The sequence below is a fragment of the Neophocaena asiaeorientalis genome, unplaced genomic scaffold (assembly GCF_003031525.2).
Source record: "Neophocaena asiaeorientalis asiaeorientalis breed wild unplaced genomic scaffold, Neophocaena_asiaeorientalis_V1.1 scaffold106, whole genome shotgun sequence".
NCBI lineage: Eukaryota > Metazoa > Chordata > Mammalia > Artiodactyla > Phocoenidae > Neophocaena > Neophocaena asiaeorientalis.
Window position 1 is genome coordinate 2,270,089 of NW_020172597.1, and position 25,839 is coordinate 2,295,927.

The window sequence follows — 25,839 nt, forward strand, 5'->3', positions numbered from 1 at the left end:
CAAGGGTACGAAAGAGACCAGTAAGAGACGCTGATGCAATGACAGTTCTGGCTCAGGGACAGCAAATGGCATGGGCCCTGGATGCCAATTCTAATTCGCTGGAGGTGGTGTTGAGAAAGATTCAGAGAGTACTCAGGAGCTTGGCGGGAAAGACCCCAGGATCAGTTAGATCTGTCTGAGGGACAGAGAGAGGAGTTCATATAAATTCGCCATCCTTGGCTACATCTAGCAAGTCTTCCATTCTGTAAAATTTCCTTCCAAGTACTAAGAATTGAAGACAGAAACAAAACAAGGGTGAATTCACTTACTGGAGTACCACCCAGATAATGCTTTCTCTCAAGAATAGCTTGATAAATGTCATCCCTTTCGTTTCTTTTTTTCAAGAGGGAAAGGCCCATTTAAGACCCAAAGAAGGAGGCGGTCAGCCCTTTCTTTGGTCCTGAGTACTAGCAACAGGATAGAGAAATGACCAAGGAGTCAGAAAGGCAAAATGAAAACTAAAGAGCAAGCAAGAGAAAACAGAAATGAGGTTCAAACAGCAGAGTGGTGGGCTGCCTCCAGAAACCATCTCAGGTACTACCCAAGGCTGGCACTGGTGCCAGAGGCCAAATGCCACATGCTGGACTTTAGATCCACTCCTTCTCTGATTCTCTTAGGCTCTGGGCACTAGTGATCCTCTCAGGCTGCTCCTATCCTCTTCTCTAAAAGACTCATGTTTCATGCTTCAACATCCAGGAGAAATGGCTCTGAATTCCTTACAGCAAAATGCCGCTGGAAGGCCTTGGGACCTCGGTAGGTGTAGTTTCCACAGATCTCACAGTTATAGTTGATATTCAGGCCATGAAGCTTATACAACCAGTAAGGAATGGGCTAAAAGAAATCAGATAAAAAACAGTATTAGACTAGTCTCTGCATCTGCTTCCAAAATGGGATATGAGGGAAAGATGGTAGTGTTGGGACTGACTTTGCCATCCCAGCCAAGGGGCAGGTTTTTGGGGTTGTAAATGATTTCGTTCTCTTCGTCTTCACTTTCGCTCTCGCTGATCTGCTCTTCCTCCTCCTCCTCTCGCTCTTCTCCGGTTCTTGCCTGCTTGCGCTGTACATTTTCATGAGTGAGATGTCGCTGTTCCTAAGTGAAGCCCATAAATGAAAAGGGAAGTCAAAGAATAGTGCAGGACAAGAAGGGAAATTTCCTATTCTGCTATAACCCTTGCTGACCCCTCACTTCCAAGGATTAGGTTTTCTTCCTTGTTGAACAAAGAGAAAGTCTTGTCTTCAAATCAGAATTCCTCATCGGCAGAGGAATAATTCTCCCCTGATCTTAAAGGAAAAAGTCAAAGGTTTTATAAAGCACTTGCCTAAGTTACTCGTCTGAGCCCACGAACTATCACAGAACAACAGAGAACAGTCTCTTCTCTTCTGTCTCTAAAATATCTCCTGAACCGGTCCTTCCTTCTCCTTCCCACTGTTATCGTCCTCACCAAGATGACAACCTTCTAACTTGCCCTGAGTCTCTCCTCATTCCAGTCCAGCTTCCACGTTGTTCTCAGATTTTTCTGCTCAAAAAAACCAATCTAATGGTACACTTTGCTTAAAGAACTTTTATTGGCTTTCTGCTGCTTAAAGGACAAGGTTCCAATTTCCAACATAACTTTTCAAATTTCTCTGACCACTCCCGCTCCCTTACAAGGCACACCCATATACACTGGTTTCCTCATTATTTCCTTTCATCGTATTTTACCTTCTTGCTTGCTGTTTCCTCTACCTGGAACATTTTTATCTCCCTCTTTCTACTTAGAACACTCAATCTCAATGTATTACAGCATGTGTCACATTATACTGCAGTTATTTGTAGTCCTCAGCCACAAAGTGGGCTTTTCGAGGGCAAGAGGCTGTGTCATATTCACTACTGTATCCAAAGATCTAGCATAATGTCTGGAAACCAACAGGTGCCAATAAGTGATAAAATAATGGTAAAAATAATATCAGTACATAACAAGAGCAACGTCTAGAAACCATTTTTGGCTGGAACTGGCTGGAATTCCAAAGACAAGAGTGCCACCTCCTGGCAGGGAAAGCAAAATGCTCTCAAAGGAGGGAGAAGTAGTGGGCACGCCTGTGTCAGGGGCACAAATCTGCCTCTCAGTCTTCTTCAGAGGACTGGCAACACAGACTGCTGCCCACCCTAGCACAGCGCAGGTTTACTGTGGAGAATATAAGCGCCCCCAGTATCCAATGTCTGGCTAGCCTCCTCTTATCAAAAGCAGTTGTTAACAGAAGGAAACAAAAAGATGAATCTTAGTTTTATAAGCTATTACATAAGTGGTCCTCAAACAAGGGCAGAATGAAAATGTCCATGGCAACTGACAGAGACACGCAGACCAGCTATCTGCGCCGGAGCCACCTGCTTGCTCAAAGCACCATGTGAGCACTTGTAGAGGCAAAGGCTCAGAGTGGCTGAAAACTACACAAAGCAGACAACCAGAAAGGCCAGTCCTCCGCAGGACTCCCAGAGACACTGACCACCTTCTCTGGATGAGTGGTGCCCTTTCCTCCACCTTCTCTTCCCTGAAAGAGTCATTTCCTCCCAGTTGTCCCTTCTTTCTCTCCGAGATAAGCATCGTGGTCAGGTTAGGCCTTTTTCTACCCACAACCCCCACTTCAGCTTCTTCTTGAAAGAATATTCAGAAAGGAGCTGCTCACAGCCAGCTCTGTACCACTAACCTCCCGGCCCTAAGAAGTTTCACACAATCTTGTGAACACGTAAGGAATGCCTTTTCAGAATAAGTCACATCTGAAAAGCTACTCTTATCTGCCTTTTGGGTCTCCCCTGGGTATACTCCAGAGCTCAGGCAAAGAATCTGGATACTAAGGGGAGTCTATTCTCTCTGTCTAGCCTCATGGGATTGGGCAACCTTGGGAATATCACCTAACAACAGACACCTAAGAACAGAACAGCACCTCAATAAAGGGCCAAGTACCCTGGGAGAACCCAATTTTCTGCTGAAGTAGTTTGATATGTATCTTTCCTCTTGCAATCCTAAAAAAAAAAAATCCTACAAATTCATATTTCTCTTACTTCCCCAACTTGTAGCATTTACAGCCCTCAGCAGAGTCAGTTACTCACCCCAAGAATCTCTACATATTCGTAGATCTGGGCTTCTAGGAAAGCAATGTCTTTGTTCCTCTCAGTGTCTCTGAAAATAAGAAAGAAACTGTATCACTCAAGGGTTCTTTTACCCAATGCCCTGTTCCGTATATCTGGGAACATTTATTCCATGGGTGCATTAAAAATTACAAGCATGTGAGAGATACCACGTTGTGAAAGCAAATGCTCTGTTCAGCTCAGGACTCGCTGACAGAAGTACTGAGGTTATTTCTTAGAATGCATGGAAGCGTCCTCTTTGACCTCATTCTAGAAGGTGAAAGATATATCCAGGTATTTAAATTTCCATGATTATAACATACAAAGGAAATGTGGTACAGAAGAGCAAGCTCTGGAACCAGCAGACTTGGGCCCAAATCCTGACCTTGCTCCTTAGTAACTGTGAGATAACAGACACACTTCATAACTTTTCTAAGTCCTTATCTGCAAAAAATCAGGATAACTTTTTGGGATTGTTTTGAGAATTAGGAAAACCACATATAAGAAACACCCTGTACAGGGCTTCCCTCGTGGCGCAGTGGTTAAGAATCCACCTGTCAACACGGGGACACGGGTTCGAGCCCTGGTTCAGGAAGATCCCACATGCTGCAGAGCAACTAAGCCCGTGCACCACAACTACTGAGCCTGCGCTCTAGAGCCAGCGAGCCACAACTACTGAGCCCGCAGGCCTAGCACGCGTGCTCCGCAACAAGAGAAGCCACCGCGATGAGAAGCCTGTGCACTGCAACGAAGAGTAGCCCCCGCTCACGGCAACTAGAGAAAGCCCGCACGCAGCAACAAAGGCCCAACGCAGCCAAAAATAAATAAAAATAAAATAAATTTATTTAAAAATAAAACCTGTACAAACTGTCATTAGTAAAAATGTACTTAGAAAAATAGTTTTGAACCTACTTAGTTTCTATAAGCTACAGAGGTAACAAAAGGTACCCAGGGCACAGTTTCAACTTTACAGACATCACCCACTCTCAGTCAGCTGAGTACAGACTGTCTTTGGTTTATAATAACAATGAGAGCACGCTCTGCCATTAGCAGAGAGAAAGAGCTGACTGGCTCTCGATGGATCAATAGTGGTGATAAAACAGGCTTTAAAATTTCTGTTGTGGTAAGAATTCTGCATGGGAATAAAAACTTTAAAGTGTCAGCAGAGGTGCGGCCCCAGCCACTCACCGCTTGGTGCCCTTTGACTTGGGATTTTTGGCAAACAGAGAGGTGTCGAGTGACTCCAGGGACTTTCCTTTGGTGCTGAATAGCCTCTGGGCTCGCTCTTCTAGGGTCCTAAGGAGACACAAGGGGCAAAGGAATTCAGGACTACTTTATACGCCTGCTTATCTCTGCAGTGGGGGGTGACAGAACAAGGGAATCAGAGCCACTTAGAAGATCGTGAAACACACAGTAAATGAGACAGTTCTGATAGAAAAACCAGCCTCTTACCCGCCACACTTCAGGCCTAAAGCTAAGAGTGCAGATTTCAATCTGTCCAGACCCAGGGAGGCCAACTCCTGTATGAAAGAGACAAGTTACAATTTTATATAAATAGACTTGGAGAAACAACAAATGCTGAAACTTCATCTTTGCAGGCTGGGGTGTGGGTGTTCCTAAAGCTGTGGCAAGACCACACATTGCACAGCCAATCTCCTAGCAGTACGCCCCAACTCTCCAAAGAGGCCTTGGGGGGTTAAGTTCATACATAACCATACTGGTGGTGTTCCATTACCTCCACTACAGCTTAAGATGGTTAGAATTTTTAGTTTATGGTTTTCAAAGAAGTTGGATACACTTTTTATTCTTTTTATCTTTCTACATTCTTTGTAGATGCTTGGACCCAAGAACTGATGTCTTATAAGTTTATCACATTAAAAACAGGAGACTGAGCGATCCCTCTGAGGAGTGAACAGGCAAGACCAGCACAGTGGATAAAGAAAACATACCTCCCAGGAGGAGAATGCAGATAGGTCAAGATGGGCTCCGGCATGGGTCAGGGCACTGCTTGTCTCTTTCTGGAAAGAACGATATGATGTTTATTAATACCCAGGTTTAGAATGAAGGCAAGGGAGTCATCTAAAGTACAGGCACACCTCAGAGACATTGCAGGTTTAGTTCTAGACCATCACAGTAAAACGAGTATCACAATAAAGCAAGTCACACGACTTTTTTGGCTTCCCAGTGCATATAAAAGCTATGTTTATACTATACTGTAGTCTATTAAGTACACAATAGCATTATGTCTAAAAAAACAACGTGCATGCCTTAGTTAAAAAATACTTTATTGTCGGGGCTTCCCTGGTGGCGCAGTGGGTGACAGCCCACCTGCCAATGCAGGGGACATGGGTTCGAGCCCTGGTCCGGGAAGATCCCACATGCCACGTAGCAGCTGGTTCGTGCACCACAGCTGCTGAGCCTGTGCTCTGGAGCCTGTGAGCCACAGTGCTGAGCCCTCATGCCACAACTGTGGAAGCCCGTGTGCCTAGAGCCCGTGCTCCACAACAAGAGAGGCCACCACAATAAGAAGCCCGTGCACCACAACGAAGAGTAGCCACTGCTTGCTGCAACTAAAGAAAGCCTGCGAGCAGCAATGAAGACCCAGTGCAGCCAAAAATAAAATAAATAAAACAAATAAATGTATTAAAAAAAAAAAACTTTATGGCTAAAAAATGCTAACCGCCACCTGAGGCTTCAGTGAGTCTTGGTAGTAACAAAAATCATGGATCACAGACCACCATAACAAAATGAAAAATGGCACTAATAGATTTGCTTGACACAGGGTTGCTGCAAACCCTCCATCTGTAAAAAAATGCACCACCTGAGAAGTGCAAGAAAGCAGAGTGCAGTAAGATATGGTGTTCGTTATCAGGTAGGTGCTGGTTGGCCCCTTATACACATGTATGAATGACAACCAAATGTCTACAAGAGCAGAGCAAAAAAAAAAACCAGACTGAAAAACTCTCCCAGAGATTTCAGGAAAACTCAAGTCTGTCCCCAGGAATGAAAACATAAAGATTTCTAGCATATAATTATATCAGTTTTTGGTCAGTAGGAACCACAGAGCAGTAATGACATGGTTGGTGAAACTCCTGGGCCCAGCCAATGGCAAGTGGGCCCTGACAAATCTCTTTCAAAGTACACAGAGAAAACCCAGCATACTTCGCAGACAACATCTCATGGCCATAACTGATCTCAAGGGATCAGCACCTCATGCCCTAAAGCAGAGGCTCAAGATTACAGTAAAATAATTAGTTTACGTCCCTGGCATGTCCTCCACCCACACCCCCACTGGAGCTCACCGGCCATCCAGGAAAAGTACCATTCTCCCACTTCTTCTCAAACTCATTCTGAATTTTCCCAAAAAGTTCATTCTGATCTTGGAGAGGTTTCACTCTATCTGTGTAATCCTGAAGGTACTCAAGCAGCATCTCCAGATATCTACAGAAGAGTAAATAACACAGAGACAGCAATGTTTCTATTTTTGATATACTGTTATGCCCTGTAAAACATACTTATAATTCCAGTGAAACTAGTTTTTTCAAGTAAAAATACTACTTTAAAAAATGAGCTTACAATTGGCTTTCTCCTAATATGTCTTTTTTTTTTTAACATTTATTTATTTGGTTGCGTCAGGTCTTAGTTGCGGCAGGCAGTCTCCTTAGTTGTGGCTCACCGGCTCCTTAGTTGCAGCTGGCAGGCTCCTTAGTTGCGGCATGCATGTGGGATCTAGTTCCCGGATGAGGGATCGAACCCGGGCCCCCTGCTTTGGGAGCACGAAGTCTTAACCACTGCACCACCAGGGAAATCCCTCTCCTAATATGTCATCTTGATTCCGACCTTTCCTATCTTCTTTCATCCTCATGATACAATTCCAAATACTAAAGTCTTAACTCACATTAAAAGATTTTAGGTAAAAAGAAAATGAGAAAAAGAGAGGAAGGTAGAGTACAGATTACTAACCAGGGGAATAACAACACAAACAAAACTTAAATCTGTACATCAGACCCAGGCACTTAACTTCAATCACAATCTGAGAAAGTCTAATTTTTTCCCATTCAACTCCAAAGACACAGAGCCACCTGGATGGGAGACTTCCTTCTACAATGAGACAACATTAAGAACAGTACGGGTCTAAGATCGCGGATGTGCTCATAGACACACATTCTTCCAGAGCCAGAGTATTATGGTTTTGAAACCATGTCATTCAAAATTCCTATCCTCCAATAAACCTGGAAGTCATTCATATATGCCTTTCATGCAACAAAATTCAAAACTGCCCTCAAACCTTCTCATTAAACAATCTTCTAGTTAAATCCAGTAGAGGCCTAGAAACTAGTAATGGCTACCTCTTATACTCTGCATTCTTCCTTTCTTTAGGAATGTCAAACAACTGGTCGAAGATTGACAGGTAAGTGATATAATCCAGCTTCTGGAAAGAGAAAAGAAACGACAAGCGATTCAGTTAGGTGTTTGCATCAAGTTGCAATATAATCTCCAATAAATGAGATTAACAAGGTCCAGCTCACTTTAGTCTTCCCCCCCCCAATATTTAATTCCTGCACTGAGTGTTAATTCCACTGGACTGAGCAGAATATGATACACAATTAACTCTGTGAAATAAAGATCAAGTCAATACACCATAAGCTAAAAGAAACATCTGTTGAACATTAGCATTGGGTTGGCCAAAAAGTTCATTCAGTTAGTGAATATGTTTTTCAATAAAGTTCTTCGTGAAAATGAAAAATGTCCTTTATATTTACTTAAAACCAAATGAACTTTTTGGCCTACCCAATATATACAGGGCACCTGTTTAAAGACTGACACCCACTACATCCTAAAATAAGGTCCCAGAAGGTGCCATTTGTTCACTCATTCAATCACTTACTGAATATCTTTGGACCAAGTACATGGATACAGATGAGAACAAGACAGATGCAGGACTGTACTCATGGAGCTGAAAGTTTAGTCACAACTTTTGAGACATGTCCTCACAACCCCAAGAGAAATTTCATCATGTACTTCCTTGTGACCCTGAGACTGTCACATTAAACCTCAGCTCTTATGGTAAGTTATTTTCTAATACCTTTTTAAAGCTATTAAATAGCCCTCCTGGCAGAGATTATGTTTTTGTATCTTTCATGTACCTACTACTCTGTGTGCCTAACACAGAAGCTTGATGTGTACTTGTGAGTTTAAAAATTTTTTTTATTTTTACAAAAGCAAAATAAGCTTGTTGCATTAATAAAACAAAATTTATTGATAAGTAAAATATGCTTATTGTATTGACTGTAGAAACCTGACTTTCACTTTGAAAAGTGTTTCATTCCAAGAAAGCACATCACCTCTTTAATACTAACATAACGGTTCCGAACACAAGGAAGACACTCTAATTGTTTCAGGTCTAGTAGCCCCAGCCCAGTGTCCTGACTCACCCCTAGAATCAGAGCCACTCTCCCCTCTCCTGGGTCTTACCTCAGAGGCCTTCAGGTTAATGTATTTGAGGTAACAGTCATGGAGATCAAGGTAACGACCATATCCCTCTTCATCTGTGAACTCCACCAAATCTGAAGGAATCAGATGTCAAGATTCAGATACTAAAGACCACTTTCTTGGACTTGGCTTTTCAAGTGGACTGCATTGTTTCATAACGCAGCCCTTCAGCCAAATATCCTCCCTCTAGTCACAAAGTGAACAGACCTCGCTTTTCCAGGCGAGTGAATTTAAGCTGGGCTAGCACAAAATGACTATTTTGTCCAAGGCCGATTCAGGATGACAATCTAGTCCAGACTTTTCTCTAGTCTAGCAAAGAGGAAATCAGTAAGGGAACCTGGCTATAAATTTCTCTGGGGCCATTTTCCAGGGCTCTGAGGGCAAATCTGAACTCAAATCTGAACTCTGGTCATTAACCTGTACTTCTGCTAGTGCTGGATAGAAACATTAAACGCTACTTACTTTGTGCCTCTTCACTTGGATTCTCTCGAGCCTTCAGGAGCTCCTCAAATTCCACTGACATTGGCACACAGATCTGATGGGAAAAAGAGGAAAAGCTCAGGTGGCTTTTTCAACATAGAAGTTGCAATATCACAGAATGGACTATATAGAAAGTTGGATTTCTAACACTATATTTGGCCTTGATTTTTCATTAGGAGCTTTCTTCTGTTTTCTAATTACCTTGCTTTTTCCTTTTCCTTTTTGCATTAACTAAAAATCGCTGAAATAACACATGCTCACAAAAACTCAAATAACACAAAAAGACAAAATGAAAAAAAAAATCAAGGTTCAGGGCTTCCCTGGTGGTGCAGTGGTTAGGAATCCACCTGCCAATGCAAGAGACATGGGTTCGAGCCCTGGTCCAGGAAGATCCCACATGCTGCGGAACAACTAAGCCTGTGTGCCACAACTACTGAGCCTGCGCTCTAGAGCCCGTGTGCCACAACTACTGAGCCCATACGCCACAACTTACTGAAGGCTGCGCGCCTAGAGCCCAAGCTCCCAACAAGAGAAGCCACCACAATGAGAAGCCTGCACACCACAACGAAGAGTAGCCCCCGCTCGCCGCAACCAGAGTAAAGCCCACATGCAGCAATGAAGACCCAACGCAGCCAAAAATAAAAATAAAACAAGTAAATTTATATGTATATTTTAAAAAATCAAGGTTCCCTTGGACTTCCCTGGTGGCATAGTGGATAAGACTCCGTGCTCCCAATGCAGGGGGCCTGGGTTCAATCCCTGGTCAGGGAACTAGATCCCACGTGTGCCGCAACTAAGAGTTCCCATGCCTCAACTAAGGAGTCTGTGTGTCGCAACTAAGGAGCCCACATGACGCAACTAAGACACCTGGTGCAACCAAATTAATAAATATTAAAAAAAAAAAGCAAGGCTCCCCTTTAATAATTCTCCTGGGAATAGCTAACCACTGTCAACAGACCTTTTTCATTTTTTAAATTTTTTATAAATTTATTCATTTATTTAATTTTTGGCTGCATTTGGTCTTCGCTGCTGCATGCGGGTTTTCTCTAGCTGCTGAGAGCGGGGGCTACTGTGTTGCGGTGCGCGGGCTTCTCATTGCGGTGGCTTCTCTTGTTGCAGAGCACAGGCTCTAGGCGCACGGGCTTCAGTAGTTGTGGCTCACAGGCTTCAGCAGTTGTGGCTCACGGGCTCTAGAGCGCACGCTCAGTAGTTGTGGTGCAGGGGCTTAGCTGCTCCGCGGCATGTGGGATCTCCCTGGACCAGGGCTCGAACCCGTGTCCCCTGCATTGGCAAGTGGTTCTTAACCACTGTGGCACCAGGGAAACCCAACAGACTTTTAAATGTCAGCCATTCCCAAACTCTGCTGCACATAAGAATCACCTGGGAGAGTGCTAAAAAATCCTAACGCACTTGATACCAAATTTAATCAGAAGTGGTGGGGAGGTATCAGTACTTTTTAAACACTTCCAGAGTCAAATGCACAGCAAAATTTGGAAACCACTGCTCTAGGTATTTAAATATATATATTTGTGCAAGTACATACAGGCAAGTGCAAGATTATTATTTTGTTTCTTACATAATTAGACTTATTTTTTTTTCCCTTAGTATATCTTAGGCATTCTTCCAATCATTTATTTAACCATTTATTCCTCATCACCTTTCCATCTGGGCTGGGATAAGGTTAACACACCAGAATGGTACTTGTGCCTTCTGTCTAGATTACCAAAAGACTTAATACTCTACCTTCCAAAGGGGATGAGGAGACATAGGTAGGTGTGTGAGTCCATTCATGTACCTCCACTTAACTTCAATAAATAGCCTCTCCTGTCTGCTATTTTCAGTCTCTTCATTTTTCCATCTGCTCCTTGAAGTATGTATGCCTTCCCTATTTTCCTTGTGATCCTCCTGCTTCTCCTCTCCTTTTTTCTGCCAGTCTTTCAAATGCATACTAAACACTCCACACTACTGTAACCTCATTATCTATTTGTGCCTCTGTGACCAGATTTCCACTCCCACTTCTTCAACAGAGTAGCAACCCTGGCAGTTACCAATCAACAACAGCTGAGGGGCTTCCCTGGTGGTGCAATGGTTAAGAATCCGCCTGCCAATGCAGGGGACACGGGTTCGAGCCCTGGTCTGGGAAGATCCCACATGCCGCGGAGTGGCTAAGCCCGTGTGCCACAACTACTGTCTAGAGCCCACGTGCCACAACCACTGGGGCCCGCGCACCTAGAGCCCATGCTCTGCAGCAAGAGAGGCCACCCCAATGAGAGGCCGGCACACCACAAGGAGGAGTAGCCCCCACTCGCCGCAGCTAGAGAGACCCCACACACAGCAAAGAAGACCCAACACAGCCAAAAATAAATAAATAAATAAAAATAAAATTAAAAGACCTATGCAGTAAAAAAAACAAATAAACAAACAAACAAACAAAAACAACAGCTGATCCCAGTAACTTCCTTTGTGAAACTCATTGGCTGAGCTTCAGTAAGACATTACCTGGAGCTGCCATTTGACCTGTGATGGATGGCTTCCCAGGCTCCTTTTCAGTTAAGTACCTTATTAAGAGTGTGCCCCAAGGCACACAGAAGCTGACAGTCTCCCTTCACACTGTCTCTCCCTCCCAGAACTCTATGATCCATGGCTTCAACCATCAAGTACATGTGGTAATTCTCAAGCCCCAGTCACCTAATTTCAACTGCTCATGGGACACTTCTACCTACATATAACATCACCTGAATATCTACATACATAAAAATTCATTTCCACTACAAGTGGGTTACCTCTTTCTTCCTTATTTCTATCAAGGGAACAACTTTTTAGTTACACAGTCATAAAAGCTCAGAGTAATCACTGACCTATCTCTCTCCACTTCTCCTACAGCCATGCCTCGCTCCCCCTTCCCCCAGAATTCCTTTGGTCAGCTGTGTAAGATGCTTAGTGGATTCTTCAATAACTGAGATGGAATCCCTGCTCCTTATCATTTTACAATATAGTGGGGCAGACGTTCATTTTCATAAAATATGACAGAATCATAAAGACAGGAAAGATTAATTGGGGGAGTAAAGTAGACTAGGAAGGAATTTTCATGAAAGAGTAGGCCTCTGGACTGAATCATGAAGGTGTAATGATCACTGGAAGCGAGTAAAGCCTTTTTGTGTTAGTTGGATCCTCTAGGTAGCAGATTTTAAGAGAGAGGAGCGCAAGTGGTTTATTGGGTGGGTATTATCCATTAAAGATAAAAAGGAGAGAGGAGGATTGGGCAGGGAGAGCCCAGACCATGATGAAGATAGGACAAAATCTTGACCAACCCAATGAGGAACTCTGGAGCAAAGATTACTCACTAGAAGAGTCTCACAATGGGCAGAAATAACCAGGCCATGGTACCCACACTGTGCTCAGTCACTGGCTGGGGGCTGCCCAGGAAGAGAATGGCCTTAGCTTAAAGCTGAGGGAGATCCTGAAAGCACTGGAGTTGCAGGATGTCACCTAACTTCGCTGCTTGCAGCTAACTGGCGAGTTCTTTTTTGAAGGGACACCTGAGTGGCAATCTCCACTTTCCTTACACCTTTCCTTTGTACGCTCTTTGGACAGGTTTGGAGAAAATACTTTCTGAAAATACTTTCTGAGGTCATACCTCATTTGGGTGCTTCCGGTGGAACTCCTTTATTTGTTTGAGTCTATTATAGAATTCAGCAAATTCATTGGGTCCTGAAATGGCATTGAGCTCCTCCTTTCGTAACCTGCAATTTCAGAAAAAAAACAGAGAACACGGAACACAAACTTAGTCCTTTAACCATGGCTCCTCAAAAGCAGTAATTCCTGGATTGGCTGTGACTGTCACTTACCCATCCTTATCATCATACAAATCCCTCAGGTTCCCACTGACTTCCATATACCTCTGAAAGGCAAACACAAACCCATCAGTATGAAGCAATCTGTACAACTTAGACCCAAGCAACCAACAAAGGCTCTCTTGTCAAAGCCCAAGGAAACCGCAAGAGATATGGTGCTAAAAAGTTCCTGTTCTTTCTGGTAACTTTAACAGACAGCACTGGTTCCTAGTTACTTTTTAAAACAGGTCATTCTGAAGATTAAGTGATGTGATTTGAGGGGTGGCAGAAAATTCCTATATTTAACGTTCCCTAGAAGTGTCATAAAAGAGAGCCATTGTCACCCTTTGGTAAACAGCAGTTCCCACCTAAGACACTCAAAGATAAAAGGGCGGTCCAAGATGATTTTCACTACTTCAAAAGGCTTGACTGAGGAGTACACAGACTAAATAAAACATCACACAGTTTCTTTTGGATTCAAACTCAGGATGGTATGAGTACGTAGTCCCTTCTTCAAAACTTTTGGGACCAGATTTGTTTCAGAATTTGGAATTTTTAAGTTCAGGAAGGTACTGCATGCAATATCCCTAGTGGAATCTGGAACACATGTTAATAGTTCTGCAGTGAAACTTATGCATTACTTATTAAATGTGATAAAGACCATAAAAAGCCTCCCATCTGTTCAGATCAAGTCAGATTTTTGCCACTAAACAATTACCAGAACAAACAAATAAAAAACCTTTTGTTTTCAGAGTATTTCAGATTTGGGAATTTAAATAAGGGATTTGGGGCTTGTAATATTAATTACCTCCCCAAAATTAGAAACTCTGTGATTAGGTCTTTTATTCTTTTCTAAACAGATTTCAAACATGCAAGAGTAGAGAGCATGGTATAACGAACCTCCATTTACCTACCACTTAGCTTTAACATAAAAACGTATCAGTATTTTGACTTTAATTACTTTTCTAAAAGTAAGAAATTGAACTATTACTAGGAAAATGCAGTGTGGTAGGCAAAAAGTACTTCAAATGCTTCAATACAGTGTTCTGGGAGGAAAACAGTAATACACAGCATTCTCTTTTGGGGAGAAGGGAGAGTACCTTCTAAGCCCGAATGGTTGACTCCTGGTAACTACTCATTGCACATCCATGGGATACAGAATGCTCTAAGGGGCATCTTTCCAAGTAATTAAGAATCAATAAGAGTTCCCCATTCACAGAAGCGAGCAAGGGTGGTTAAGCACCCTTTGGCAGGCATACAAACCCTCGACTGGCCAACCCGGTTACCTTTGTCCAGGGCTCCAGGTGACCCCCCCGCCCCCTTCTTCCAGCCCATCGCGACCCAAAGAGAAGTGGACAGCGGGGCACTCACATCTTGCATGGCCCGTGTGCGGTGGTCAGAATTGATCTGGTCCCGGAGCTGAAGAAAGGCAAACGGTGACACAAGACACCGTTAGTCGGAGTTCTGGAGTTGGAAAGGCCGCCCAAGGGCGGAGCTTATCCGCTCAGGTCTTAGTGGCCCAAGCAGAAAGGCCTCTGGGCGCTGGGCCCGGGGGAACGTTACCTAGGCCAGAGCTCGGGTAGGGAGCCCCGGGAAGCGGCGGGCGCGGGGCAGGTCTGAGGACCGAAGAAAACTCTCAGAGGTTGAACCCGGGCATGGGGCCCAGCCTCAGGGGTAGCCCCTGCCCAGGCCCCACTCACCGTGGACTTCTTAGTGAGCATCTCTTTAGCCATGACGTCCATGAGCCGTTCCTTCTCCTCGTGATAGCGCCGCTGCTGCTCCAGAATTGTCTCCATCTTCCTTCCTCCGCCGCCGCCTCAAATCAAGCTAGAACACCGACACTGCCGGAAACAACTCCTGCTGCCTTGCGCGCCCGCGTCCCTAAGCGGCGCGTCCGGCGTCACCCAAGTTCCGCGGCTGCCGGAAGTTCTTCGGGGACTCGAGGAAAAGTGAGCACCGCAGGAGACCCAGTCAGTGCTATGGAGACGGCTGCAGTGCCCCTGCTGGCCGGGGGTGTGTGGCGCGATGCCGAACGATTTACAGGTGCCTCTAGGGGGCATACAGAAATCCACCAGCCTGGCAGTAAGGAATCTGACCTGGCTTCCTCGGCCGCGTGGCCGGGCGGGTAGCGACCTGGACTGAGTAGTTGAAGAGCATGGATGAGAGCTGGGGAACCGGAACTTGTGTCTCCGGCTCTCAGTGTGACCTGTGACAACGTTTTTTCCTTCTCGAGACATCGGTGTCCTTGTCAGTAAAATGGGGATGATAGCGGGTTTCTTTTCTTCTTCCCTCCTTCCCCCTCTCTTTTTCTTTTTTGATACATGGAAACAACCTAATTGTCTATCAGCAGGGGACTGGTTAAATAAAATATGGTACATTCAAGCAGTAAAATGCTATACAGCTATAAAAAAAAATGAAGCAAGTCTATATGTCCACTTCTAGGTGGAGAAATGAAAACGTATGTCCGTGTGTTCAGACGTTCATAGCACCATTATTCATTATCAAGAAAAACAGGGCATAACCCCCAAAAGCTATTAACTGGTAAATGTACAAACCAAATGTGGTGTATCCATACGATGGAATGTTATTCAGCAATAAAGGAATGTTACAGTATGGATGAACCATGAAAACATCATGCTAAGTGAAAGAAGCCAGACACAAAGAACGACATTAGTGTATGTCGGGATGGCAAATCTATAGAGACAGAAAGTAGATGAGCGGTTGCCTGCTGCTGAAGGTGAGACCGGAAGTAACTGCAAAAGACGCAAGAAATCTTTTGGAGGTGATAGATATGTTCTAAAATTGGGTTGTGGTGATAGTGGCACAAATCTATTAAGTTTGCTGAAATTAATTGAACCGTACACTCAAATTGGGTGAATTTTATGGTATGTAACTCATACCTCTGTAAAACTGTTTTAAAAATCTGTATGAACTCAGATGGAAATATGGCCACACAGAGTGAAAAAAGCTAGAGGCACAGCAGTGTATATAAAAATAAATACACAAAGAGATTATTTCTGGAAGGATATCCAAGTAACAGTAAACCATTATTGTTTATGAGGAGACAGACTGGAAGATCTGGTATGGTAGGGACGGTTTTCTTTGTATATGTCCAAAGTACAGCATGAAAATTTTTTCATAACATATACATGCATTACTTTTTTAATTTAAAAACTTCATTTAAAACTAAAAATGAAAATACATATACGCACATGCCTGCTTAACAAAAAAGAACTAGGAGGTTATAATCTAACAAGGAGGGCTTCTCTGGTGGGGCAGTGGTTGAGAGTCCGCCTGCCGATGCAGAGGACATGGGTTCGTGCCCTGGTCCGGGAAGATCCCACGTGCCGGGAGTGGCTGGGCCCCTGAGCCATGGCAGCTGAGCCTGCGTGTCCAGAGCCTGTGCCCCGCAGTGGGAGAGGCCACAACAGTGAGAGGCCCGCGTACCGCAAAAAAATAAAAAAACAAGGAGTTATTAGTGATTTACCTTCCCTTTTTGGAATTCTCCAATTTTTCTACAATAAGCATGAATTGCTTTTTGTTTTTTAAAGTTTGAAAAATAACTGAGATAATGATTTCTGTCCTGCCTGCTCATGGGGTGTTGTGAGGGTCATATTTATATCTAAAAATTTAAGCAAGACCTCAACCTTAGGGAGAGGACCCCTGGACACAACTCCTCCCCAGAAGTTTTTCCTGCACCTCTAGGAAAGAGGTAAGAAATTTATTTTCTGGATTGCGGAGACAGCGCGTGTATCTTTTGGGGGGTAGGGTGGGTGGTGGGTAAAGATTTGGGATCTACCGTATTTCATCGAATATGAGACGCTATTAAATGTTAAAGCCACCGTTATTTTACGGTCGACTAAGAAAGAAAGAACAAAAATTGTCAACTAAACTATGTCACACTTGATTAGACGCTGCGTCTGGGTTTCTGAGATGTTAAATCTGAAAGATGTTTATCCTGAAATCAATGACACATTGTTGTACTTGCACATCCCTTTCCTCTTTTGTGGATGGACCACCTAAGCACCATCCACCTGATGTCTGCCTTCCCCGAAAACCTTCTCCTTCCCCATTCTTTCAAACCAGTCACCAAGTCCTGTCTTTTCCATTCCTGCTGCCACCTGTCTCATTATCTCTCACCTGAACCACTGCACTAGCCTCCTAGTCAGTCTGCTCATCTTACCCCTCCAATCCATTATTCACGCTGCAGCGGAGTGATCATCTCACACCCTTGCTTAAACATTTCCACTGGCTGCTTTACCCGCAGGGTGAGGTCTGTTTGACTTGGCGTTCGGCGTTTCATGACCTGGCCGCTGCCTGACGTTTTAGTCTCTTGGCACTTCCTCCGAATGAAATTACTTGCTGCTTCCCCAAAGCACACCATATGTTTTTTCAGGCCTCCAGGCCTTTGCACTAGCTGTTTTCTATGCTTGGACTACTCTTCCTCAGCAGGTATTTATTGAACATGTAGTAAGTGCCTGAAGCTGAGAGTGGAGGGGTGAGCAAGGCAGGCGTGAGCCCAATCCTCAGAGGCTGGTGGAAGAAAGAGACAAAAAATGTCGACATACAATCATTAATTACAAGCACACATGGTGGGCATTCGTAAAGGTTTGTAGAAAATGTCCACCACGGCTTCAGAAAGTTTAGGATTCGAATTGGGCCGGGGAGGCAGTGTGGATCTACCTATGTGACTTTGGGGAACTAACGAGTGGAGTCTCCACCTCCGTGAAATGGAAAAACGCCCGCCCCATAGGATTTCTGGGAGAATTTCTTTTGAGATACATATAATCACGCGGTTCTGCCGGACCGGAGGGCCCCTCCCCCACAGGGCGCCGAGGGTCCGCCCGCCCCGCGCGCGGGCCCCCACCCGGGAAGGCCGCTGGCGGTACGTGAGCGCCTCAGCCTGCGCCGCAGCCAGTGCGCACGAGTCGGGCTCCGACGGCCTGGACCGCGGAGCCCAGACCGCAGGCCGCCGAGAGAGCAGGGTCAGGGGCGTCGGACGCCGGGAGAGGGGAGCAGCGCTCCGCCCCATCTCCCCATTTTGGGGGATAGCCCCCCTCGCTCATTCCCGCCCCCGCCCTTGAATCACGGGGAGGCGGGGCCATGACCCATTCATGCCGGGAATCAGATCCAGATGTTCCCGTGGCGCGTGCAGCTGCATCCTTGCCTTTTTTGGCAAAAAACGTGCGGCCGCAAGCGGATCCCAGGCCGCCTCCGCTAATCCTCGGGAAGAGGGGGAAGGGGGCTGAGGGTCTGGGCCCAGATTGGGGATCCGCACCCGGTGCTCGGCGGGGTTTGGGGAGGGATGGTAAGGGAGGGGGGCGATTTGTACCCGACGGAGAACCCAACGCCGTCGGCCCGCCCTGCTCCTGTCGGGAACCTCCCCCAAACCCCTCCCTTCCCCACTCGGAGGAAAAAGCCCTTTGCCAGCAGGGGGGAAGCCAGCTAAGCCTGAGAGGGACAGTAGCGGCCGCGGGGATCCCCTTTCTCGGGAGAGATTTCCCACCCCGCCTGGCAGCTTCCTCCTCTGCCCTGCATGGAGGAGGTCGAGGTCGGGAAGAGCCTCCGAGTCCCGTGGTGTGAGAAGGAATCCTCCCTGCCCCTCCACCCCCAGACAAACACACAGAGGCCTTCGCTTCCTCATACTGCTTTATTGCAGAATCTAAAAGGGGGGTGAGCCAAACCCACCCCTCTGCCCATCTCTGGGCAGAATGGAGCTGAAATGAAATGAAACGAGAAAACACTCGACAGCAAGGGCTGGGCAAAACCCTGTACCCTAGGACCCCCTAACCAGTGAACCCCTGATGTGCTGCCCAGACAGCCCCATCCCTGGGAATAGCGGTGGGATGGGGGTGGGGAGTGTCAAGCCTGAGTACAGTCCACTTCTGAGGACTTCTCAGGCACCCATAGGAGACCTAAAGTCTTCAGGGGAGAAGTCTAGATTGAAGGGGGCTGGGGTCCCAGAGCTCTGAATTAGGGAGAGGGCTTCATCTGGGAAGCCGGACCATAGAGGAGAGGACTGAGTTCTGGCGTTCAGGCTTGGGGAGGGGATTTGAATGATGGAGGCTCCATAAGAGCCCAAGTTTGGGGGCCCTGGGTCAAGAAGTACCAGACTGGGGATGTTGGAGTGGGGAGGCTGAATCCTGGAGCCCAGGGGTAGCCCCAATTTGGGGAGGGGCTGGGTCCCAGAGGTGGTTTGGAAAAGGAGCCTTAGTCCTGGAGCCCTGGTTTGGGAGGGCCTGGGCCCAGGAGCCCTGGCTCAGGGCCCCGCCTGGCTGCAGCCCTGGCACAGCACTTGGTCTCCGTCCGGCACGAAGCCCTGGCCCACCAGGGAGGTGGAGCATCGGGCGCAGGAGAAGCAGCTGTGGTGCCAGTGGCGGTCTTCAAAGGACACATACTTGCCTTCACCGAGTCCTGGAGGGAGGCTGGAGGTTAGCTCTGCGATCTGGAGGGTGGGCGGTCCTGTCCCTCGGCCTCACCCAGTACCAGGTCCCATTCCCTTGCCTACACTCTACCCACTCTGTCCTTTGACCCTTTGTCCCACCTGTGATGGGGCGCTTGCAGCTGCTGCACTTGGGTGCAAAGAGTTCTCCAAAACAGGCCACACAGTAGGGATCGTCATCTCGGGAGGTGAACTGCTGCCCTGCCAGGGGCGTCTGGCAGCCGGTGCAGACCAGGCATTCCCGATGCCAGGGCTGGTCACGGTATGTCACGCCACCCTGCGTCAGTGTCTGTGGGGCGGCGTCTGTCAGCAGGGGGAGTGGGGATTCCTACCCCACGACAGAGCCTTGCTCACCCCACCCCTGTGTGCAGTGGAGCTCGGCACCCCCGCCCCGCCGGCCCAGCCCCCACCTTGCTGCAGCGGGCGCAGCGAGGAGCAAACTTGTTCTCATAGCAGGGCACGCAGTAGTGAGCACCCTTGTCGGGCACAAAGGAACGGGAGCCCAGCGGCTGCTCACAGCTGCTGCACAGGAAGCAGTGCTCATGCCACGTCTGGCCTCCGTACTCCAGCTTCCGGGATCCTGTGGGGAACACGGGTCCCACTCAGAGGCTGAGTCCCGAGCTCCTGAGTGCCACCCTCTGCCACCCCCCGAGAAGGGTCCCCGCTGCTCCCACACCCTACAGGGTGGTGTCCATGCATTTGCCGCAGGATCCCCACCGCATCTACTGCACATGCTAACCACCTCCCCCCAACACTGGATATGCTGGCTAAGCACGTGCTAGGCCCCCATAAACCAGACCTGAGGGTTTGGCATAGGTGAAGTCCCCACATGTACCAGAATATGACGATCTCAGCATACGCCAGGCCTCCAGGTCACAGGCACGATGACTCAGTATATGCTAAGCGCTTATATACCAGATGTGATAGTGTGAGCGCACACACAAAGACCCCATATACGAGGCAAGCAAGTCCCTGCCCACAGAGTTCTGCCCCGGACGTGATAGATTCAGAACATAATAAGCCCCGGCATATCCTAGTCATGCCGATCTCCACGTGTTCTAAATCCTCACATTCTATTAGCCATGCAGGTTGCCATATGTGTTAAACCCTTTATTTATATGTCTTTGCACACACCAAGCCCCAATGCAACGAATACTGACAGTCTCAGCACACTCGTAGCTCCTATGGGTGCCAAACATGCCAAGCCCCCAGGTGTGTATCATGCGTTGTCAGTCCCCGTGCGTGCTAAGCTCCCAAGAGCAGATAAGCACGACAGATACTGCACACAGTAAATTTCCAGGAACGTGCTGCGTGTGCTGGTCTTTACCAAGCCTCCATGTTGTATCAGACAGGCATGCCAGTCCCTTACAAGAACCCTACACAGATGCCAGGCATGCCAGTCCCACGCACAACGAGCCCCTGGGAGCCCCCGGGAACGTACCGGGCATGACGGTCTCCCCGCAGGCGGAGCACTGTGAGGAGAAGGCACTGCAGTAGCAGTCGTTACAGAGCAGCTCGCTGTCCTGGCAGGTGAAGGGCTCGTCGGCCAGGGAGCGCTGGCAGCGGCAGCAGCGGAAGCAACCCTCGTGGAAGTGGCGGTCTTCGTAGAACAGCTCCTGTGTGGAGCACAGCAGGGGCACTGGCACCTTCGCCCCTTCCTGCCAGCCTCCACCCACTCCCTGCCCTGTGTGGTCCAGTCCTTACCCTCGAGTCGTGCCCGATAAGCTGCTGGCACTCGGCGCACGTGTTGGCGAAGGTGTTGTCATAGCAGGGCACACAGTAGGGTCCGTTGTCTGTCTGGATGTATTTGCGTCCGTACAGGGACTCGCTGCATTTTGCACAGTCAAAGGCCTCGCTCATGGTGGCTGTGAGTGAGCCCTGTTAGGGACACAAGGTGGGGCAGGGGTCACCCAGAGGGGCTGTGGCTTAGCCCACTGCATTTAAAAAAGAGCAAGAACTAGGCATAGGAAATGCCAGGTCAGAGCAGGTGGTGATGGGGAATGGGTGTTTCTGGGAACACAAAGAGTCCTGCATGTTTATTTCTGTATTTAACGTTGGGGAAGAGAGGGGGTCAGGAAAAAACCAGGAAGCAGAAGTTCTTTTCTTATCTTGGCCCTGGCAGAACTGGGGGGAGGGGGCTTTTCCTGGGTCAATGACTCATTTCCTGCCCCTGCATTTAGCCTGAGTTTAACCTCCACTGTCCCTACTGTCCCCAAGGGGGTAAGAGCAAGGACATGGAGCCACCCCACCCTGTCCCATATGAACAGCACTCTCACCCTCTCCTGACTCCCAGGAAGGGGCTCTAGGGGTATACCCAGAGCTCTGGAGTGGGGAGCTTAGGGATGAGAATGGGGCCGTTTGCACCCCACCCCCCAAATCCCAGCCAGGAAACAGCGGAAGGTAAGAAAGATGCTGGGTCAGTGAATGGTGGAGGTGGAGGAGGCTGATGGGAGAAATCACAGTGGGCCTCCCCTCCCAGGAGAATCCAGCAACAAGGACTTCAGAGGCTCAGCTAGGTTTAAGCAGGAAGGAAATCCTGCAAGCCGGACACAGCCAAGCTTCCCCAGCTGGACCCTCTGCCCTCACCCCCTCCACCTCCCGCTGGGTCTCTGGTCACACCAGCCTGGGCAGCCTTGGCCTGCAACACCTGCAGCAGCTGTGGCAGCACAGATGGCCAGATGTCAGGTTTTGCCAGCCAACAGGGGAGGAAAAAAGGGAAATGAGATGCTTGGGGACGGAGAGGGGAACTGGGGGTTATGCAGTGTGCCTCCTGCTGTCTCCTGCCGGTCATCACTCCTGGCAGCGACTGGCAAAGCCCCAGAATCTTTCCGTCCCCTGGGTCATTATTTCCCTCTCCCTGCCTCTGGGAGAGACAGCCTCTCCCCAGCTTTTTGAAGGGTTCGGGGCCGGGGAGTGAAGGGTGAGAGAGTGGGAGCCACTGAAGACATTTCCTCTCCAATCAGGCCTCCCTACGGTGGGCAGTCAGGAAAGGGGGAGCCCTGAATGCTGTTGCTGCAGACACCCAGCCCCCCACCAAACCTCAGACACTTTCCATTTTCTCAGGAACAAAGCATGTTTGTGGGATGAGGTCATCCACACAGCTGCCTCTGCAGCAGGAGCTTGGGGAGTAGGGAGGGTGAGGAAGTGGGGTTCCCAGTCCCTTCTGCTGCCCGATTCCAGTCTCTAGACCCAAATTCAGAGCTCCCCACTCCCAGTCTCCTCCATCATGAAGCCTGCTCTCTGAGGACTGGGATCCCGGGGTGGGTGGAGAGGAACCACTTGGACCCTAGGAAGGGGATGTTCTCATAGCTGCAGATGGGCCCCAGGAGTACAAAGGAACCCACCAACACACTCCTCCACATTAGACCCCAGTAACTGGCAGTCCCCAGAGCCTGGCCTGGCTCAAGCTGAAGGCGAAGCCCTCCTTTTCTCAGCCACCCCCCCGCAGGAAATTCTAGCCAACAAGCGTGGCTCTGGTTTGGAGTTCAGACTCCAGGCGCCAGCAGACGCCCCAAGCCTAGGGGGCCTGGCTCTTCTGAAGGAGTGGCTCATGAACCCACAGCTGCCCTTCTGTACGATGGGAGGACACTCAGTTCATACCCCAGGCCAGGGCATGAGGCCGCCAGGAGCCGGGGTCTTCAGAGCCGGGACTTCTGGGCTGGGGGCTATGCTGGAGGGTGGAGGGTATCCCTCCACCTCAGTCCGCTCCTCGCCATTCAGGCCTGGGTTTCCTCTGGCCCAACATCTGAGGGTTGCCTGGGCTGTGAGCCACTGGGCAGCGGGGGCCACACAGGTGGAGTGTGGCCATGCATCCATCCACGAGTGACCTGGGCCCTTCCTTCCTTCCTGGCTTGGCCCCCAACAGCTCTGTCATCTTCCCAGGTCCAGACTAGTCCTAGGCCTGCCTACTGGGAGGCAGTCACCACTCTGAGACAGGGGCACCCCAAATAGGGTATGGGCGTGGCTTCTGTTTCTTTCCCAGAATCCCCTAGTCTGTCCAGCTGGGCTCTGGTGAGGACAGAGTGAAGGGCACTATCAAGGCCCACCTGTCTCTGCCCTTTGTCTGCCCCTCCCCCCTCCCCTGGCAGGACTGGGGGACTAAAGGGAGTCAGTCCTGTATTCCTTCACGGCTGGTAGGGGGTCGGGGGGAGAGCGCTCAGTCTGCCAGATGGCTCTCAGCCGCTGCCCCCAACACACACACCCGCCTACACCTGACCCGCACACACATCTGACCCCTCCCCGTGAACCTCCTGCAGCTCCAAATGGCTGGGTAATGGCCGTGGCATGTGCTGTGTAGAGGCTTGAGCTGTGAAATATAAACCTGGGTGATCTTGGGCAAGTCACTTAAGCTCCCTGAGCCTGCTTCCCCATCTATTACTACCTCCTACCTCCTAGGGTTGTTGCCAGGCTTAAATGTGATGATACTTGGAAAGCACCTGGAAGATACTAAGTAGTCAGTAAATGGTAGCTCTTAGTGTTTTATTATTAGCCCCTCACTCATACGGGGGTCAGTCAACAGTTTCTCAGCCAGGCCTGGGTCAGGGGGCTGGCCTGGGACTTGACCTTGACATTCTCGGCAGGGGCCCAGGGAGAGAACAAAAAGGGAACCCCCTAGTTCTGCTGGGGGAGCTGAAGAGGCCCAGGCCGTGGGGCTCACTGAGACCAGTGGGGCCAGTCTGACTCCAGTGAGCATAACTCTGAAATCCCCAACACAGGTACGCAGGTGTACACACCTGCATGCTGCTTTGCCTCTCACAAAGCGCTTTCCCACCCACCCACCATCTATCAGATCGCACAAAGGGCAGGCGGGATAGGGTATCATCCTCATTTTACAGCTGAGCACAGAGGCCAGGGACAGGGCAGGGGCATGCCCAAAGTCACTCAGGTATCAGAGAGCTCAGGTCCCTTGCCTCCCAGCCTGGAGCCCTTTCCTGTTTCCCTAGAAATGGTGGTGGACGGGGTGGTCAGCGTTTAAGAGCAGCGGGACAGGAGATGCTGGATGATATCACTAGTACAAGAGCCTGGCTCTTCTCCCCAGCTGCCAGCCCTGTGACTGGAAGACACCCAGAAGTCTTTCCAAGTACCCATGCCAACCGCTCAACCCCTTCGCCCCCCTCCACCCCCCACTGTCCAGGAGGACCCTGGCCAGGTCCCACAGCTGTGACTCAGGATCAGAACAGACCCCTCCCCCAGCTTCCAGGAGTTGACAGGGGACTTGAGGGGAGAAATCAAACTCCCCCCACCCTCACCCCTGCTACTAGGCATCCACCCCAAACTCGCCACTCTCTTCCCCGCCCCCGCCATGGGGCCTGGGAGTCAGAGCGGTTTGGGAGAAGGGGGTGGGAAGCAGGATCCAGCAGCTGCTCTGGGGACAGAAGAGGAACAGTTCATTCACCCCGGGTCCCCCAGGGCTGAAGCAGCGCGTCCAAGATTTGAGTTTAAAAATAAGCTGGGGCTGTCTCGGAGAGTGCGTAGAGCTCCTTCGAGTCTTACTGTCTCATGTCTCAGGTCCTCTGCCTCATGGGGGCTCAGTTGGCCCAGTGTTTCTGTTTCCCCACATCCTCCCTTCCCAATCTTTCAGGCTTGAGTCCCGCAGGGTCTGTCTTGAAAACTGTCACTGCCCCTCCATGACATCTGTCTCTTGGCTTCTAGCTCTGCTCCCCTCAGCACGTCTGTGTCTGTACACTTCAGCAGCTGTCTGTATGTTTCCGTGTCTCTGTGTCTCTGACTGGCTATCTCCCCACGGCAGCCTCTGTGGATTTCTACCACTGTCTGCCCAAGTCTTGGCATCTCAAAGGTCTCTAAAGGGTGGAATGTCTTGGTCCCTACCCACCGCCCTTCTCTATCTCTTAGCATCTCTGTATGCCTGAGTGTGTCCGTCTCCAGTCTCTGGATGTCTTTCTAGGCCTCTCAGAGGCTGGTTTACCACAAGGTTAATGAAGCTTAAGCTTCGGGGCCCCTCATTTGCCCAGAACCCTCCAAGGCCCTGGAGAGGGCTTGACAGCACGTCTGGGGTCACTGCATGCTTCTTCCTAAAATGCTCCGCTCCACAAAACCTGGGTCGGACCCTATGCCTCGGGTTTGCCTCCCGGTGACTCTACGCCCAAGTCTCTGTCTCTGTTTCGGGTATCTCCGCAGCCTCCTTGTCTAAGCTCGCCGCTCCTGTCTTGTCTCGGTCTCTTGCTCCACCGGGCGTTCTGGAAGCCGGTTTCTCGAACCCTACCGGTCTCTCTCGACTCTCGCTTTTCCATTTCAAACTTGGCCCCCTGCCCCACCTAACTGGCGTTGCAGCGCCCGGAGCGGTACGGTTCCGGGGGCGCCCCCCGGGGCTCGGCGCCCGCGCGCCACCGGCTCCTAGCGTGTTCCCTGCGCCCGCGACCGGACCCAGGCGGGGACGGGGGCGGGGGCCGCGGCTGCCCTTAACCCCCGGCTGGCCGCCTCTCCTT

The 25,839-nt window shown here is 49.0% G+C and overlaps 2 protein-coding genes across 2 annotated transcripts in view; both read right to left on the reverse strand.

Annotated features, from left to right (window-relative positions):
• SF3A3 (splicing factor 3a subunit 3) overlaps positions 1-14,926 on the reverse strand; it is a 28,311-nt gene extending 13,385 nt beyond the window's left edge. Inside the window, exons 1-14 of the mRNA XM_024738886.1 lie at positions 14,652-14,926; positions 14,323-14,370; positions 12,967-13,019; positions 12,756-12,861; positions 9,101-9,173; positions 8,621-8,712; positions 7,495-7,577; positions 6,448-6,586; positions 5,095-5,163; positions 4,598-4,665; positions 4,334-4,441; positions 3,128-3,197; positions 965-1,129; positions 760-870 (exon numbers count right to left, since the gene is read on the reverse strand). Coding sequence (XP_024594654.1) covers positions 760-870; positions 965-1,129; positions 3,128-3,197; positions 4,334-4,441; positions 4,598-4,665; positions 5,095-5,163; positions 6,448-6,586; positions 7,495-7,577; positions 8,621-8,712; positions 9,101-9,173; positions 12,756-12,861; positions 12,967-13,019; positions 14,323-14,370; positions 14,652-14,747 — 1,281 coding nt within the window. The 5' untranslated portion in view covers positions 14,748-14,926. The remainder of the gene's footprint in view (positions 1-759; positions 871-964; positions 1,130-3,127; positions 3,198-4,333; positions 4,442-4,597; positions 4,666-5,094; positions 5,164-6,447; positions 6,587-7,494; positions 7,578-8,620; positions 8,713-9,100; positions 9,174-12,755; positions 12,862-12,966; positions 13,020-14,322; positions 14,371-14,651) is intronic.
• Positions 14,927-18,586: 3,660 nt separating this feature from the next.
• FHL3 (four and a half LIM domains 3) lies at positions 18,587-24,466 on the reverse strand. The gene is made up of 6 exons (XM_024738856.1): positions 22,994-24,466; positions 21,098-21,271; positions 20,835-21,009; positions 19,804-19,973; positions 19,496-19,682; positions 18,587-19,365 (listed from the first exon to the last, which is right to left on the reverse strand). Exons 1-6 carry the CDS (start codon positions 23,207-23,209, stop codon positions 19,211-19,213), a joined length of 1,077 nt encoding a protein of 358 aa, XP_024594624.1. The 5' UTR covers positions 23,210-24,466; the 3' UTR covers positions 18,587-19,210.
• Positions 24,467-25,839: the final 1,373 nt, after the last annotated feature.

Coding starts and splice junctions, on each gene's coding strand:
- FHL3 (XM_024738856.1), bottom strand. CDS start 23,209: ATGGATGCATGGCCACACTCCACCTGTGTGGCCCCCGCTGCCCAGTGG. Junction 21,010..21,097: donor TTATCGGGCACGACTCGAGG/GTAAGGACTGGA, acceptor TGCTCCACACAG/GAGCTGTTCTACGAAGACCG. Junction 19,683..19,803: donor GCTGCGCCCGCTGCAGCAAG/GTGGGGGCTGGG, acceptor GCCGCCCCACAG/ACACTGACGCAGGGTGGCGT.